At 48.9% G+C, this 15,795-nt stretch overlaps 1 protein-coding gene across 1 annotated transcript in view; it reads right to left on the bottom strand.

The window, feature by feature from the left end:
* Nucleotides 1-965: 965 nt before the first annotated feature.
* Nucleotides 966-15,795, bottom strand: part of IFT81 (intraflagellar transport 81) — a gene marked incomplete in the record, with an annotated part of 58,075 nt that continues 43,245 nt past the window's right edge. The window contains 7 exon segments of the mRNA XM_087705514.1: nt 966-2,099; nt 4,180-4,225; nt 10,315-10,400; nt 10,509-10,580; nt 11,818-11,904; nt 13,900-13,989; nt 14,760-14,888. Of these exon segments, the coding sequence (XP_087561640.1) occupies nt 1,917-2,099; nt 4,180-4,225; nt 10,315-10,400; nt 10,509-10,580; nt 11,818-11,904; nt 13,900-13,989; nt 14,760-14,888 (693 nt within the window).

The following is a 15,795-nucleotide window of genomic DNA, read 5'->3' as shown; positions in this document are numbered from 1 at the left end:
TCTGCTTCAGCCTCCTTGTGTGCCAACCAGGAGTCCTCCTCATTCTGCCAACCTCAGAAAGGTCGGCAGTTCGGCGGTTCGAATCCCTAGCGCCGCGTAACGGAGTGAGCTCCCGTGACTCGTCCCAGCTTCTGCCAACCTAGCAGTTGAGAGGAGAGTGAGAGAGAGAGGGTGAGAAAGAAAGAGAGTGAGTGAGGAGAGTGAGAGAAAGAAAGAGAGAGAGAGGAGAGAGTGAGAAAGAGAGAGGAGAAAGAGAGGGGGAGAGAGAGGGGGGGAGGAAGGGAGAGAGAGATGCTGTTTAGGGAGGGGTCCTGATAATCATCTCTTTCAACGACCCTAGAATCCCTTGTGGGGTGGAGTCTGGACAACTGAATGGAGCTGCGTGTTTACTGGCCAGATGCCTTTCCTGTTGCCAGAGGGGAGTTTTGTTCTGCAGATAAATTCTCATTGTGCCCAGAGAGAGAAATATCTGCCTCTATCTGGGATCGAACTGACAGCCTCCTTATTGTGAGGCGAGAGCTCCCGTGACTCGTCCCAGCTTCTGCCAACCTAGCAGTTCGAAAGCAGGTAAAAAATGCAAGTAGAAAAATAGGAACCACTTTTAGTGGGAAGGGAACAGCGTTCCGTGCACCTTCGGCATTGAGTCATGCCAGCCACATGACCACGGAGACGTCTTCGGACAGCGCTGGCTCTTCGGCTTTGAATCTGAGATGAGTAATGCCCCCTAGAGTCGGGAACGACTGGCACATACACGCAATGGGAACCTTTACCTTTTATTTAGGCATAACCTCTTCGTTTTTCTTCCTTCAATGGTGCAACTAAAAAAAAAATGCCAATGCACACGCAGGATTCCTTTGCATTCCTCGGCAAGACCAGTTTTATGAGTTTCAAACAAAAAGTACGTCCGGAGGAGCCAGGATTCGATTCGATGAACCTCCCAGAGACAACGTGGAAAGAGAGAGAGAGATGCTACAAATAACTTTATTGTCTTTCGAGGCAAAGGACAAACAAGGATCAGCCAGTTTGGAGAGAGAGAGAGAGAGAGAGACGAGCCACGCGGGCCGAAGGCCGCCAGGAAGCCAGCGACGACGTAATAACCGCGAGAAGGGAATCTTTCCCAAAAAAAAAAAAAATTCAACACAAAAACACACATTCGGAAGCGGACTCAATAAAAGCTAAGCGGATGAGAGAAGGCAGAGGAATTTCAGATTCGATGGCTTTGCTTTGGAGTCCAGGGGAATTAAGGAAATTGTGTCTCCTGCGTTTTGGACTTTAAACAGGTGGGACCACGGGGGGGGGGGGGACAACTACGAGGAGAACCAAGGACCTCCTCAGGGTTTACACATCGGTGGGCTACAGGAAGCTGGGTCTGCTACGTCCTTCAAGTTTGTGCATTTTTCTCCCGCTTCCCCAAAAAAATATATATGCCAAAGTCCTTCTTCAACTTGGTCGCTGGAATTGTGAAAAGGGAATTTAGGAATTGAGCCAGTGGTGAAAAAATGATGCTCCTGAGTTGGGGAGGACCTGTGGGGACTCGATCCTGGCTTGGTGTCACGGCATCTACAAACCCCAGATGTCAACGCTATCCTGACTTCTGTCCTCCTGCTTCTCTGGCGTGACTCTTACGTTTGAACGGAATTGCACCTGTGCCAACGACGTCTCAGTGCTTTAATCCCTCGACTGGTTTCCGGCCGAGGGAAGGCCGGTCCGTCCATCAGCAGATTAAAAGATGTAAACCCCCTCCCCAAAGGAACAAAGGAAGCCCACCCACCCCAGCCCTGTTCTAGTTGAGACAAGGACTTTTTAGCTGAACTCCACCTCATTTGCTTCAAAACCATCCTCCTAAACCCCGGCCAACATTCACTGGGGCAAGAATGGCTCTGCCGGGGTGACCCAGATGTCGGGCCCGTATGCTTTCACAAGACCAGACGGTCTTCTCCGTCTTCCTGGATGAGCTGGCCCACCGAAGCCGGGTTCTGTTGCTTGAGGAAACATTCCCTTTTGCACTCCATCAGGAGCTGGAGGTCTCGCCACATTTTGACTTGCTTCAGGTTGGGGCCATGACTTTCCCGGACAGATTTCTGCTTCTCTCGCAGTTTCTGATATTAAGAGAGAGAGAGAGGAGAGAGATGGGAGATGACAGAAAGAGAGGAGAGGGAGAAAGAGAGAGAAAGATAAGAGTGAGACAGAGAGAGAGGAGAGAGTGAGAAAGAGAGAAAGAGAGGAGAGTGAGAAAGAGAGAGAAAGAGGAGAGAGAGTGAGAGTGAGAAAGAGAAAGAAAGAGGAGAGTGAGAGAGAGAGGAGAGAGAGAGAAAGAGAGAAAGAGAGGAGAGTGAGAAAGAGAGAGAAAGAGGAGAGAGAGTGAGAGTGAGAAAGAGAAAGAAAGAGGAGAGTGAGAGAGAGAGGAGAGAGAGAGAAAGAGAGGAGAGTGAGAAAGAGAGAGAGTGAGAGAGAGAAAGAGAAAGAGAGAGAGAAAGAAAGAGGAGAGTGTGAGGAGAGAATGAGAAAGAGAGGAGAGAGGGGAGAGAGTGTGTGTGAGAGAAAGTGGAGTGAGAGAGGAGAAAGAGTAAGAGAAAAAAGAGAAAGTGAGAGGAGAGTGAGTGAGGAGAGAGAGAGAGAGAGGAGAGTGAGTGAGGAGAGAGAGAGAGAGGAGAGTGAGAAAGAGAGGAGAGTGAGGAGAGTGAGAGAGAAAGAGAGAGAGGAGAGTGAGGAGAGTGAGAGAGAAAGAGAGAGAGGAGAGACAGAGAAAGAGAAAGAGTGAGAAAGAAAGAGAGGAGTTAGAAAGAGAGAGTGTGAGAGAGAGTGAGAAAGAGAGAGGGAGAGAAAGAAAGAGGAGAGGAGTGAGGAGAGAATGAGAAAGAGGAGAGGGGAGAGCGTGTGTGTGAGAGAGAAAGTGGAGTGAGAGAGGAGAAAGAGTGAGAGAAAAAAGAGAGAGTGAGAAAGAGAGAGGAGGGTGAGTGAGGAGAGTGAGAGAAAGAAAAAGAGAGAGAGGAGAGAGTGAGAAAGAGAGGGGGAGAGAGGGGGGGGGAGAAAGAGAGAGAGAGATGCTGTTTAGGGAGGGGTCCTGATAATCATATCGTTTAACGACCCTAGAATCCCTTGTGGGGTGGAGTCTGGACAACTCAATGGAGCTGCGTGTTTACTGGCCAGATGCCTTTCCTGTTGCCAGAGCGGAGTTTTGTTCCGCAGATAAATTCTCATTATGCCTAGAGAGAGAAATATCTGCCTCTACCTGGGATCAAACTAACAGCTTCCTGATTGTGAGGCGAGAGCTCCGCCTCTAGGCCAGCGCACCCCTCGGGGAGGGACCCTGATCCGTGGGTTTATTTACTTACCGTCCCCATGTGCCTCCATTCAGAAGTCTTCGGCAGCTAACTATGTTGCTTCAAAATGGAATGAAATACTCCTTTCAACCCCAGAGCCAAAACAGAGTTTAAAAGCTATGTAAGGCCTTCCAAATAATCTTCATTCCTTTATTCTTTTGGGCTTTCCTTTCGTTTATCTTTTTTTTAAAACTGTTTAAACATCTGAAAAAGTTTAGATAATATCTCGGCTGAAGACCGCACAGCAGATTATTATCATGTTTTGGAAATTCGAGACCGTCTTAAAAACTTTTTCTTAAAACAACTTTTCTCCTCGGGAAGAGCAACACGGAGATGAACCGTTTGTAAGAACATCCAAAAGACCCTTGATTGGAAAAACAAACTCTTTCTACACTGCCAACTGCCAAGGAAGCGGGGATAGGAAATGGATTGCGGGTCCTTTTTGTAAAAATAGGACAGGGCGGCCACTAAATACCGTGTTTCTCCGCGGCCAACTGCTGTGTGTGCCACGGTATCTGGCAAAACAGAGTCTTCTCTCTGAGGTTTTGTGCTGAAGAGGCCTTGTGGCAAGTGATGGTCCATTGGCTCAGGCCACATCTGTAGGAAGCTGGCTTTGCAATGGTTTGCGTGGTTTATTTCCAGAAGGCGACTTCCCTGAGTCTAAATCCGAACGGTTTTTAGGAGAAGGGCCTACTAGGCATTTGTATAAACTAGCGGGGGGTCCAATGTGGCTCACGTGAAGACTCCAACTCCCGGGGAGGCTGGCTGGGGGATTCTGGGAGTTGAAGTCCACACGGGTCAAGTTTGGACGGCCTTGGTCCAAAAGAGAAACCAATCGTGTTTACCCCACTCCTACCTTGCCGAGGTTTTCTTGTTCGGCGATCATCTTGGAATACTGATCCCTATGGAAAATAAAGAATTTAAGAAGAAGCGTTAGATCGGGATTTCAAAATGCTGGAAGCACTTTGGACGTATTGTTTGACAAGAGCTCCTTAAGGGAAGTTATGTTCTGACCGGGGTTTCCCGAGAGCCTGAAGCCAATTCCTGGTCCCAACAAAAAACCCTTTCATTAATTGACTGTGAATTCTGCTCATTCACATCCAGCAAAGTTTTTCAAGGAGGATTTACGGTCACAGACCTTATCTGGTTTGGAGAACTGCCAGGTGGAGATCTGCAGAACTTGGCAAGGAGTCTCGGAGAGTCACAAACCAATGAAGCGAACTAATGGTCTCCTGCAAACTCCCCTCCCCTTTTGCTCCTCTTTTATTCCCTCTGGGAGGGGCCATTCACCGTCCACCTGTGGCCTTCCTTCCTTACTCGATCCCTGTTCTTTAGCTCTTCCCTTTGTCCGGCAACTCTTGCAGGAGGCCGTCGCAGATGAAAACGGAGCTCGAGAACCCGTTTGCGCTGGCAGGGTGTGCTCAGCCACCACAGATGCCCCTGACATGAGTGACATCAAGCTGCCCCCCCCAGCCCCCCCCCAAGGTCAAACACAACCCCGATGCGGCCCTCAATTGAATCGAGTTTGTTACCGCTGATGTAGGGGGAAGGAGTGGCATAAGCTGAGGGCGGAGTGAAAAGAGGCACTAGCCTAGAATCGCTATGTAGCCGTAAGTTAACAGTTCCCCTTGCATTCCGGAGAACTGCCCAGATCTAACATCTAAGAGGAGCCGAGCAGATTCTGGTGCACAGCTATTAGTAGCAATAAATTGGTTTTGTTGGACCTTCGCCTGTGTGGACCTGATCCTTCGTACCCAACAGGGGAACTTCTTTCTCTCCTTCTACTACCAAGACGTTTAGATCTTCACTCCGTTCTCATTTTCCAGGCTGTCTCCCCCCCTCACCCCCAGACACACAACGGCACTTTCCGATGGGAGAGGAGATATTTGCGTCAGGAACACATTTTCCACTCGGAGGTCAAGGTCTTCTCTCTGCTTCTTTTGGCAAAAGGAGGGTCTTCACCTTCAGGGCCCTCACCTTAGGATCCCTCCAAGGATTCGCAGATCTGTTTGTTTTTTCTGCTTTTCTTTCTTTCTTTCTTTCTTTCTTTCTTTCTTTCTTTCTTTCTTTCTTTCTTTCTTTCTTTCTTTTTTTAAAAAAAGGCCGGCTCCCGAAAGCCAGATTGTTTTCTTTTCTTGGCTATTTAAACGATGCTTGGAAAGAATGCCGCTTAATTTTGAAAAGGGAGCGCTATTTTTAGAGAGCCAAATTAACTTGGCGCATTCCTGACGGCTGACTCCATGGAACGGCGATGGGGAAAGGGATCAGGAGAAAGCGGGGGGGGGGGGGACGGACGGGACTTCTGGTTCCCGACTTTGGGGGCCGATGTTTATGGGCTGTCGGAATGCGGCTTCCATTCCAGGGCTTACCGGAGGATTTGGGAGAAAGTCATTTGCTGGGCCGCGCAGGTTGTCGGCTTGTCCGAACCATCTGATGAAGAGAAGGCGGGTGGTTTGGGTATTTTGGGGGGGGGGGCTGGCTCACTGGCTCCGCCCTAGTAGCACGGGCTTCATTAATGGGGTGGTAAATTCCATAGAAATGCAGGAATGCTACAGCTGAACACGGCAGGTATGTGCCATGTGGAACCCCTCGCTACGGGAGAGGGCTTCTCCCAGTTTCAAATCTGGGGTAGACCTGGGACAGGTGAGTGAGTTGAGGACGCGGTGGCTCAGTGACTAAGGTGCTGAGCTTGTCGATCAGAAAGGTCAGCAATTCGGCGGTTCGAATCCCTAGTGCCACGTAACGGAGGGAGCTCCCATGACTTGTCCCAACTTCTGCCAACCGAGCAGTTTGAAAGCAGGTAAAAAATGCGGTTCCACCACAAAACCGCGGTAGACAAAAGCGCGGTCGACGAAAGCGCGTATGTGATGTCATCACAGCGCGACGAAAAAGATCTAAAAATGTAAAAATACAGCGAAAACCTTACCCTAACCCCCCCAAACCTAACCCTAAACCTAACCCTAAACCTAACCCTTAACCTAACCCTAAACCTAATCCTAAACCTAACCCTTAACCTAACAAAAAACCTAACGCTAACCCTTAACCTAACGCTAAGCGTAACGCTAACGCTCTAAACCTAACCCTAACCCTTAACCTACCCCTAACCCTAAACCTAACCCTTACCTTTATGTGAATCGGCTTGCTGTAATTTAATTTTTATTTCAATTTTTCGATCTTTTTTGTCGCGCTGTGATGACGTCACATACGCGCTTTCGTCGACCGCGCTTTTGTGGAACGCGGTTTTGACGGGTCACGAAAAATGCAAGTAGAAAAACAGGAACCACCTTTGGTGGGAAGGGAACAGCGTTTCGTGCGTCTTCGGCGTTGAGTCATGCGGGCCACATGACCACGGAGACGTCTTCGGACAGCGCTGGCTTTTCGGCTTTGAAACAAAGATGAGCACCGCCCCCTAGAGTCGGGAACGACTAGCACAGATGTGCGAGGGGAACCTTTACTTTATAGTCATTTCGGATGTCCAGAAACATCCAAACTCTTCCTCCCGAGAACTCCGAACGTTATGCTCAGATACCCCAACAACTTTTCCCTTCCAAAGTCTTCAAAGCAATCGCTCTGAAGCAGCGTTTTTTCAATCTGGGCCACTTGAAGACGTGTGGATTTCAACTCCCAGAATCCCCTAGCCAGCATTAGGGGAATCCTGGGAGTTGAAGTCCACAGGGCTTAAAGTCGCCAAGGTTGAGAATCACTGCTGTAAAGTACCCGATACGGCTACAGGCCGAGAGAAATCCTGAAGAAAATGATACACACAAATCACCAAACTGAGCCAGACACAGAAGCTCTTTCCAGGCAGGAAGTTCCCTGCTAATGTCTGTCTGCTCAGTGTTGACCTGTTTCTCCTCCTCACTCAGCTTCCTTTCCTCCCTTCAGACAGATAATAAAACCCACTGCAAATATTTAAGAGATGTAATCTGCTCGTTGTCCCTGGATGCCCTTTCATCCGAGCACCATAAACGGAGAGAGCTCCGATAAGAGAACCCAGCGGCACACAAGGGCTGTTTTGCAGCTTAGGCGGCCAAGAGCGCCCCCCACGCAAATCGTACGGGACACGTCCCCATGATGTCATGACGCCAACCCACCGCTCTTCTGACCGAGGCTTCCCGAGAGCCTGAAGCCGACTCCTGGTCCCGACAAAAAAACCCTTTTATTAATTGATTGTGAATTCTGCTCCTTCAAATCCAGCAAAGTTTTCAAGGGAGGATTTACGGTCACAGACCTTATCTGGCTTGGGAGGATTTACAGTCACAGACCTTATCTGGCTTGGAGAGCTGCCAAGCCGATATCTGCAAAATCTGGCAATGAGTCTCGGAGAGTCACGAACCAATTCAGGGAACTAATGGTCTCCTGCAAACTCCAGTCCCATTTCGCTCCTCTTTTACTCCCTATGGGAGGGGCCATTCACCGTCCACCTCTGGCCTTACTCCCAAGTCGACCCCTGTTCTTCAGTGTTCCCTTCGTCCGACAACTCACACTGGGAACAGGCTCCAGCTGTTCTTCTGCCTCACTGATGTCAGACTCCGAAGGCAGCTGATAACTGTCGGACGGCCCTGTCCTCCTCTCTGCCTCCGACACAGAGCCATCCTCAGAGCTTTTCCCAGACTCCAGGACTGGCCCAGGTTCCTCCCCAACCCTCCTCACTCTCCGAATCTGCTGCTAGCTCTGCTGTCGGGCCACAACACTCCCAACCTGCACTCACACACAACACTTACACGGCAGTGAAAAAAGTGACTTATGACTGCTTTTCACATCATCAGTGCAGCCTCCCTGTGGTCACGTGATCGAAACTCAGGCACTCGGTGACTGTCTCGTATTTATGACGGTCGCAGCCTCCTGGGGCCAAGGGATCCCCTTTTGCGACCTTCTGACAAGCCAAGTCCATGGGGAAAGGCGGATTCACTTAAAAGCCGCGTTGCTAACTTAACAACTGCAGCGATTCACTTAACAGCCGTGGGAAGAAAGGTCGTAAAATGGGGCAGAACTCACTCGACAAATGTCTCGCTTCAGCCCGGAAATGTTGGGCTGAATTGGGGTGGTATGTTGAGGAACTCAGAATGCCCCTTCCATTTTTAACAAGGCTTTGGGAGTCATCCACTCTGCGTTGTCGTTAATATTAGGGCTCACCTCACTCTCAACCAGATGTTCACAGTGGATTTAGCCTTTTTATCTAACTATTAAATCTTTACTCAAAGACTTTGGCCACCTGATGAGAAGGAGGAAGGACTCCCTGGAGAAGAGCCTCATGCTGGGAACGATGGAGGGCAGAAGAAGAAGAAGGGGACGGCAGAGAAGGAGGTGGATGGATGGAGTCACCAAAGCAGCCGGCGTGAGCTTCAATGGACTCCAGAGGACGGGAGAGGACAGGAAGACCTGGAGGACAACATAGATAAGATAGATAGATAGATAGATAGATAGATAGATAGATAGATAGATAGATAGATAGATAGATAGATAGATAGATAGATAGATGATAGATAGATGATAGATAGATAGATAGATAGATAGATAGATAGATAGATAGATAGATGATAGATAGATAGATAAAGAAAAGATGGACTGCAAGGCCATCCAACCAGTCAGTCCTAGAGGAGATCCACCCTGACTGCTCTTTAGAAGGCCAGATCCAGAAGAGGAAACTCAAAGACTTTGGCCACCTAAGGAGAAGGAAGAAATACTCTCTGGAGAAGAGCCTCATGCTGGGAACGACGGAGGGTAAAAGAGGGGACGGCAGAGAAGGAGGGGGCTGGATGGAGTCACCGAAGCAGCCGGCGTGAACTTGAATGGACTCCAGAGGATGGGAGAGGACAGGAAGGCCTGGAGGAACGTGGTCCATGGGGTCGCGATGGGTCGGACACAACTTCGCAACTCACAACAATTATCTATCTATCTATCTATCTATCTATCTATCTATCTATCTATCTATCTATCTATCTATCTATCTATCCATCCATCCATCCATCCATCCATCCATCCATCCATCCATCCATCTATCTCAAGTACTTTGGCCACCTAATGAGAAGGAAGGACTCCCAGTTTCCATGGATGGCTGTGAAGGTTGGACCATAAGGAAGGCTGAGCGCCAAAGAATGGAGGCCTTTGAACTCTGGTGCTGGAGAAGAAGACTCCTGCATTGAGTCCCTTGGACTGCAAGGCCATCCAACCGGTCAGTCCTGGAGGAGATCCACCCTGACTGCTCTTTAGAAGGCCAGATCCTGGAGAGGAAACTCAAAGACTTTGGCCACCTAATGAGAAGGAAGAAGGACTCCCTGGAGAAGAGCCTCGTGCTGGGAACGATGGAGGGCAAAAGAAGAAGAAGGGGACGGCAGAGAAAGAGGGGGCTGGATGGAGTCACCGAAGCAGCCGGCGTGAGCTTCAGTGGACTCCAGAGGATGGGAGAGGACAGGAAGGGCTTGAGGACAACATAGATAGATGGATGGATGGATGGAAGGAAGGAAAAGATGGACTGCAAGGCCATCCAACCGGTCAGTCCTAGAGGAGATCCACCCTGGCTGCTCTTTAGAAGGTCAGATCCTGGAGAGGAAACTCAAAGACTTTGGCCACCTAATGAGAAGGAGGAAGGACTACCTGGAGAAGAGCCTCATGCTGGGAACAATGGAGGGCAAAAGAAGAAGAAGGGGACGGCAGAGAAGGAGATGGCTGGATGGAGTCACCGAAGCAGCCGGCGTGAGCTTCAATGGACTCCAGGGGATGGTAGAGAAAAGGAAGGCCTGGAGGAACGTGGTCCGTGGGGTCGCGATGGGTCAGACACGACTTCGTAACTAATAACACCACCACTGAATCTTTCCCAAGCACCTTGGATAGGCAGATGTGGATGTTTTGAGGGTGTTAAAAGTTATCATTGCCGGATGTCAGCTGTTACGAGCCCAGCCGCCTTTTGGAATTGACGGGTGGGGATTGTGTCAATGCCGATGATTTTATTATTATGGATTTAACAGAAAGGCTCCAGGGGACTCTGTACCTGACTGACTTCTTTCTTTCCTGCTGATCCGAAGAAACATACATTTTCACCTCGTCTTTGACACGCTGCAGCTGGGCTTCGGAAATCTAAAAATAAATACATAAATAAATAAATAAATCTGGATTTAGACCTCCAAGAGCCCTCCTTCCTGCCGAGAAAAAAGAGAAATCCCAGTTTCTTTCACCAGCACATACCATTTTCATGCAGTTGACCTGATGATAGTTGCTTTCTTCCTGTAAGCATTCCTCCCGAAGACTCTTCACCTCCTGATGGAAGAAAAGGGATATTTTCAGGGGTGGGATTCTACTGGTTCGGGCAACAATCAGCTGGGAGCGAACCAGTAGCTCCGACAATCAGCTGGGAGCGAAGCGGTAGCTCCCACAATCAGCTGACAATAAGACACCCCTCGGGGTGTGTGTTCTATTAAGATACAGCCTGTTGTGCCTTCAAATGGCTTCTACTGTACCGCCGTAAAATGGCTTCTATTGTACAGCGCAGTGGAGTTGCCATGGTAATGGCTTCACATCACCCCACAAGGGGGCTCCCTCTGGTAAGGGGGAAAATCCAACATCAGAAATGATGTTTGGTCCGGATATTTTCCTCCCATAAATGCTGGGCTGTATTACATATCAGGCAGTTATATTAATATAATTCGATTCCCAGTAAGGGTATGGCTAGCTGATGAGAGCTAAATAGCTTGAAATAGATCTATACTAGTCTCCCTTTATTTATTTATCAGCACAAATGGAACACAAATGTAACAAAGGCAACAGTAAAAATATTGGGTTTCTGTCTGGATGGTGTCTTGTGACGAGCCGATAGACAGAGAAAGGAAACAGTCAGCTTCCTCCCATATTTGGGCATACCAGGGGTTGTGACACTAAATACATACATACATACATACATACATAAATACATACATACATACATACATACATGTGTGTATGTATGTATGTATGTATGTATGTATGTATGTATCAATATATCTATATCAGTATATCTATCTCTATATCTATCTATCTATCTATCTATCTATCTATCTATCTATCTATCTATCTATCTATCTATCTATCTATCTATCTATAAATATTTAGATTTTACAACCCCCGGTATGCCCAAATATGGGAGGAAGATCACTACTTCCATTCTCTGTCCTTCGGCTCGTCACAAGAGACCATCCAGACAGAAACCCAATTTTTTTTTTAATCTAAATAGATAATTTATCTAAATCTAAATATATACCTTCTTCCCTGGCTGGCTGATAAGGAGTCGAGCTCTGTGGCTCAATGGTTAACACATCTGCCTTAGAGACAATACAGCACAGGCTCGATTCCCAGTAAGGGTATGGCTAGCTGATGAGAGCTAAATAGCTTGAAATAGATCTATACTAGTCTCCCTTTATTTATTTATCAGCACAAATATAACTAACATACATACATACATACATACATACATACATACATACATACATACATATCTCCCCCTCTCCTCTGCTCCGCCTACCTGCTCCAGGGAGGAACGCTTGCTCTCCAAACCAGCAGCGCAACTGTCGTACTGAGATTTCTTCTCTTCACATTCTTGGGTTAATTCCTGGGGAGATAAAGGGGGGGGGGATCAAAATAGTGCGTGGATACAACAGGTGTCCCCCCTGGCAAGCCCAAGCTCAGCAATTGGTGCACCGAAGGCCCCCCCCCCCTAAATCCAGGAGACCCCCGAGCTGCGCAGGGTAAGCCCTGAGCTTGCACGAAAGATTCTTAGCTTCCTTGGGGGGCTGCTGGTTACAGGGAACTCGGCTGTCCCCTCAGGGAAAAGGGCGGCCTATAAGTGACAATAAAATAAGAAATAAGAAATAAGCTGCTGGGTCTGTCCAGACGGTGCTCAACTCTGTTTTCCAACCCTCGTTTGTAGGACAGACCATCGTAGCCAAGCGGGGAAATCTAATTTTTTTTTTACTACTGGCTTGCTGGGCATGGCTTGGTGGAGCATGTGACTGGGTGGGCGTGGCTATGTAGTCATGTAACCGGGGGCTCAAAAGACAGAAACTCACTTTTAACAATGTCCTGCTGGAGCAGGGTTGGACTAGATGACCTCCAGCTCCCTCCCAGCCCTGGATTCTCCTCTGAAGCTGCGTCTAGTGCCAGGTTCGCACGCCCTCCTTCCTCTCCTTTTGCCCTCCCACCCTCCCACTCTCTCCTTCCTTCCTTCCTTCCTTCCTTCCTTCCTTCCTTCCTTCCTTCCTTCCTTCTTCCTTCTTCCTTTCTCAGCACTGCCCACCTCCTGTTTTGGGAGCAAAAACGGAACCCCACCCCATCCCACCCCTGCGTTTCCAGAGAAACTATAGTAAAAAAAAATGCTTAAAAAGTTTTTAAAAAGTAAAAAAATGCTTAAAAAGTTTTTTAAAAGTAAAAAAGTAAAAAAAATCCTTTAAAAGTTTTTAAAAAGTAAAAAAGTTAAAAAATGCTTAAAAAGTTTTTAAAAAGTAAAAAAATGCTTTAAAAGTTTTTAAAAAGTAAAAAAGTAAAAAAAAATGCTTAAAAAGTTTTTAAAAAGTAAAAAAAAATGCTTAAAAGTTTTTTAAAAGTTAAAAAGTAAAAAAAATGCTGAAAAAGTAAAAAATTCTGAAGATCAGCTCTGCGATGTGGGATCGTCGGAACTTTTTTTTTTTAAAACCTTTTTTTAGTATTTTTTTACTACCAGTTCTGCGAACCAATAGCATTTTTTACTACCAGTCCAAACCGGTAGCATTTCACCCCCTGTCGCAGGCCCATTCACACGTGATACTCCGCCTGCCTTCCCCGACCGATTCACATCTGGTTGAGTTCTTTAGAGCAGGGGTCTCCAACCTTGGCAACTTTAAGCTTTAAAGGCTCTACGGGACCGTCTCCTGCCACATACCTCCCAGCGTCCAATAAGATCTCACAGGGTGGGCCTTCTCCGGGTGCCGTCAATTAGACAATGTCGTCTGGCGGCTCCTCAGGGGAGGGCCTTCTCCGTAGCTGCTCCGGCCCTATGGAACGATCTACCCGTAGAGATCCGGACCCTTCCCACTCTCTCGGCCTTCTGAAAGTCTATTAAGACCTGGCTTTTCCGGCAGGCCTGGGGCTGTTGACCTCTTGAATGAGGTCCAGCCCCATTACGGTTGAGTGTGTGTTGCGTTTTAACCTGCTCTGTCTTCTACTTTTTAAACTTTTTAGTACTTTTTAAATTGTCTTTTATGTAAGCCGCCCGGAGTCCTTCAGGATTGGGCGGCATATAAATTTATTAAACTTAACTTAAACTTAAACTTAAGCTTTGCTGGCTGGGGAATTCTGGGAGTTGAAGCCCGCCGGGCTTAGAGTCGCCAAGGTTGGAGACCCCTGCTCTAGAATGAGCTGTTCCAGCGGATCTTTCACATCCTCGTAAAAGAGGCACGAAGCTGCACAATCATCGCAGGCCACGATCAAAGCAAAGATATAAATGAGGGCCAAAAATAAACCTTAGTTCGTTATTTCTGAGCCCCCCCTTCCTGAAGGCAACCCAGAGCACTATAGGGCGGTGGGGGGGGGGAACGTTCCAGCCACCTCCCCGAGCATTGCCTGCACTCACCTGGCACTTCTGCCTCAGCTGCCGGAGGTCTTTGATGATGGGGGCCAAGCTTGACTTTTTATCGGCTACCAAAGTGTTCAGTTTTTTCACCTGTGGGGAAGGAAGGCGGTGCTGTGAGTGAGACGGCTGAAGGGGAGCTGAGGTAGACCAGGAAGGACCCTGCCACATTTGGAAGGAAGCCAGGTTGCAGCGTGCTGGGGGGTAAGAGGTGGCAGAGGGCGGGGCCAGGTGAGGGCAAGCTTGTTCTGTTCTGACCGAGGCTTCCCGAGAGCCTGAAGCCGACTCCTGGTCCCAACAAAAAAAAACCTTTTATTAATTGACTGTGAAATTCTGCTCCTTCACCTCCAGCAAAGTCTTTCAAGGGAGGATTTACGGTCACAGACCTTATCTGGCTTGGAGAGCTGCCAGGTTGAGATCTGCAGAACTTGGCAAGGAGTCTCGGAGAGTCACAAACCAATGAAGCGAACTGATGGTCTCCTGCAAACTCCACTCCCCTTTCGTTCCTCTTTTATGTCCTCTGGGAGGGGCCATTCACCATCCCCCTGTGGCCTTACTCCCAAGTCGACCCCTGTTCTTTAGCTCTTCCCTTCATCTGGCCGCTCTGCGCATGCGCACACTGAGAACAGGCTCCAGCTGTTCTTCTGCCTCACTGATGTCTGACTCTGAAGGCAGTTGATAACTGTCGGACAGCCCTGGCCCCCTCTCTGCCTCTGACACAGAGCCCTCCTCAGAGCCTTCCCCAGACTCCAGGACTGGCCCAGGTTCCTCCCCAACCTCCCCACTGTCCATCCCGGCTGACCGATCTGCTGGCGGGCCACAACACGTTCTACCCTGTCCCTTGTGAAACCTCTGGAGGGTACCATGTCAGACATGCTGTCCAGGGTTCGGCCTTTCATTTCATCCATTTCGCTCTTGACAGCCGACACCCTCTCCAGCTCCTCCTGGGTGTAGCTGTAGCCCGAGATGCCTTTCTTGTCCTCGATGGCTTGCTGGAGGAACAAAGGAGAGAAACACCAGCTGTTAGCAGTTGCTAGCCACGCCGGGCTTTAGAATTGCTAGGTTGGCAGAAGCCACGGGAGCTCACTCCGTTACATGGCAATAGGGATTCGAACCGCCTTTCTGATTGACAAGCTCAGCGTCTCAGCCCCTGAGCCACCGCACCCCTTCCCCGCGGCTTGCCACGCCATTTTTTATGGGCTTTAGAACTGCTAAGTTGGCAGAAGCCACGGGAGCTCACTCCGCTACGTGGCAATAGGGATTCGAACCGCCGAACTGCCGACCTTTCTGATTGACAAGCTCAGCGTCTCAGCCCCTGAGCCACCGCACCCCTTCCCCGCGGCTTGCCACGCCGTATTTTTTAAGGGCTTTAGAACTGCTAGGTTGGCAGAAGCGACGGGAGCTCACTCCGTTACGTGGCAATAGGGATTCGAACCGCCAAACTGCCGACCTTTCTGATTGACAAGCTCAGCGTCTCAGCCCCTGAGCCACCGCACCCCTTCCCCGCGGCTTGCATGGATTAAAAAAACCAATATAAAAACCAATAAAAAGCGGTAATTCCTCCCCCCCCCCACACACAGACCATGACAACAATTAAGAGAATTAAATAAGCCGCTTGAGGGGAGGGGGGGAGTTCATCCCACTCTAGGGTCTCCGGGCCTGTTGCCGAAACCAACGAGGCCTTGCGGAAGAGTGTCCAGGGAGGGCGGAGGGGGGGGGGCAATCTTATCTCCGTGGGGATGCATTGCAGGGCTGGCTGGGGGAATTCTGGGAGTTGAAGTCCACGGGTCTTCGGAGGCTACCAAGGGGGAGACTCTCCTGCCCTAACAGATAAACAAGCTTTAAACCACAAACCCCAGTTGGTTTCCAAAGAATATAATCTCAGAAAATTTCAGTCCG

Source organism: Thamnophis sirtalis, unplaced genomic scaffold (genome assembly GCF_051295495.1).
Source record: "Thamnophis sirtalis isolate CommonGarterSnake01/CBP01778 unplaced genomic scaffold, rThaSir2_p1.2 scaffold_2, whole genome shotgun sequence".
NCBI lineage: Eukaryota > Metazoa > Chordata > Lepidosauria > Squamata > Natricidae > Thamnophis > Thamnophis sirtalis.
The sequence above is the reverse complement of the archived record's forward strand: the minus strand, read 5'-3'. Positions and strand labels throughout refer to the sequence as shown.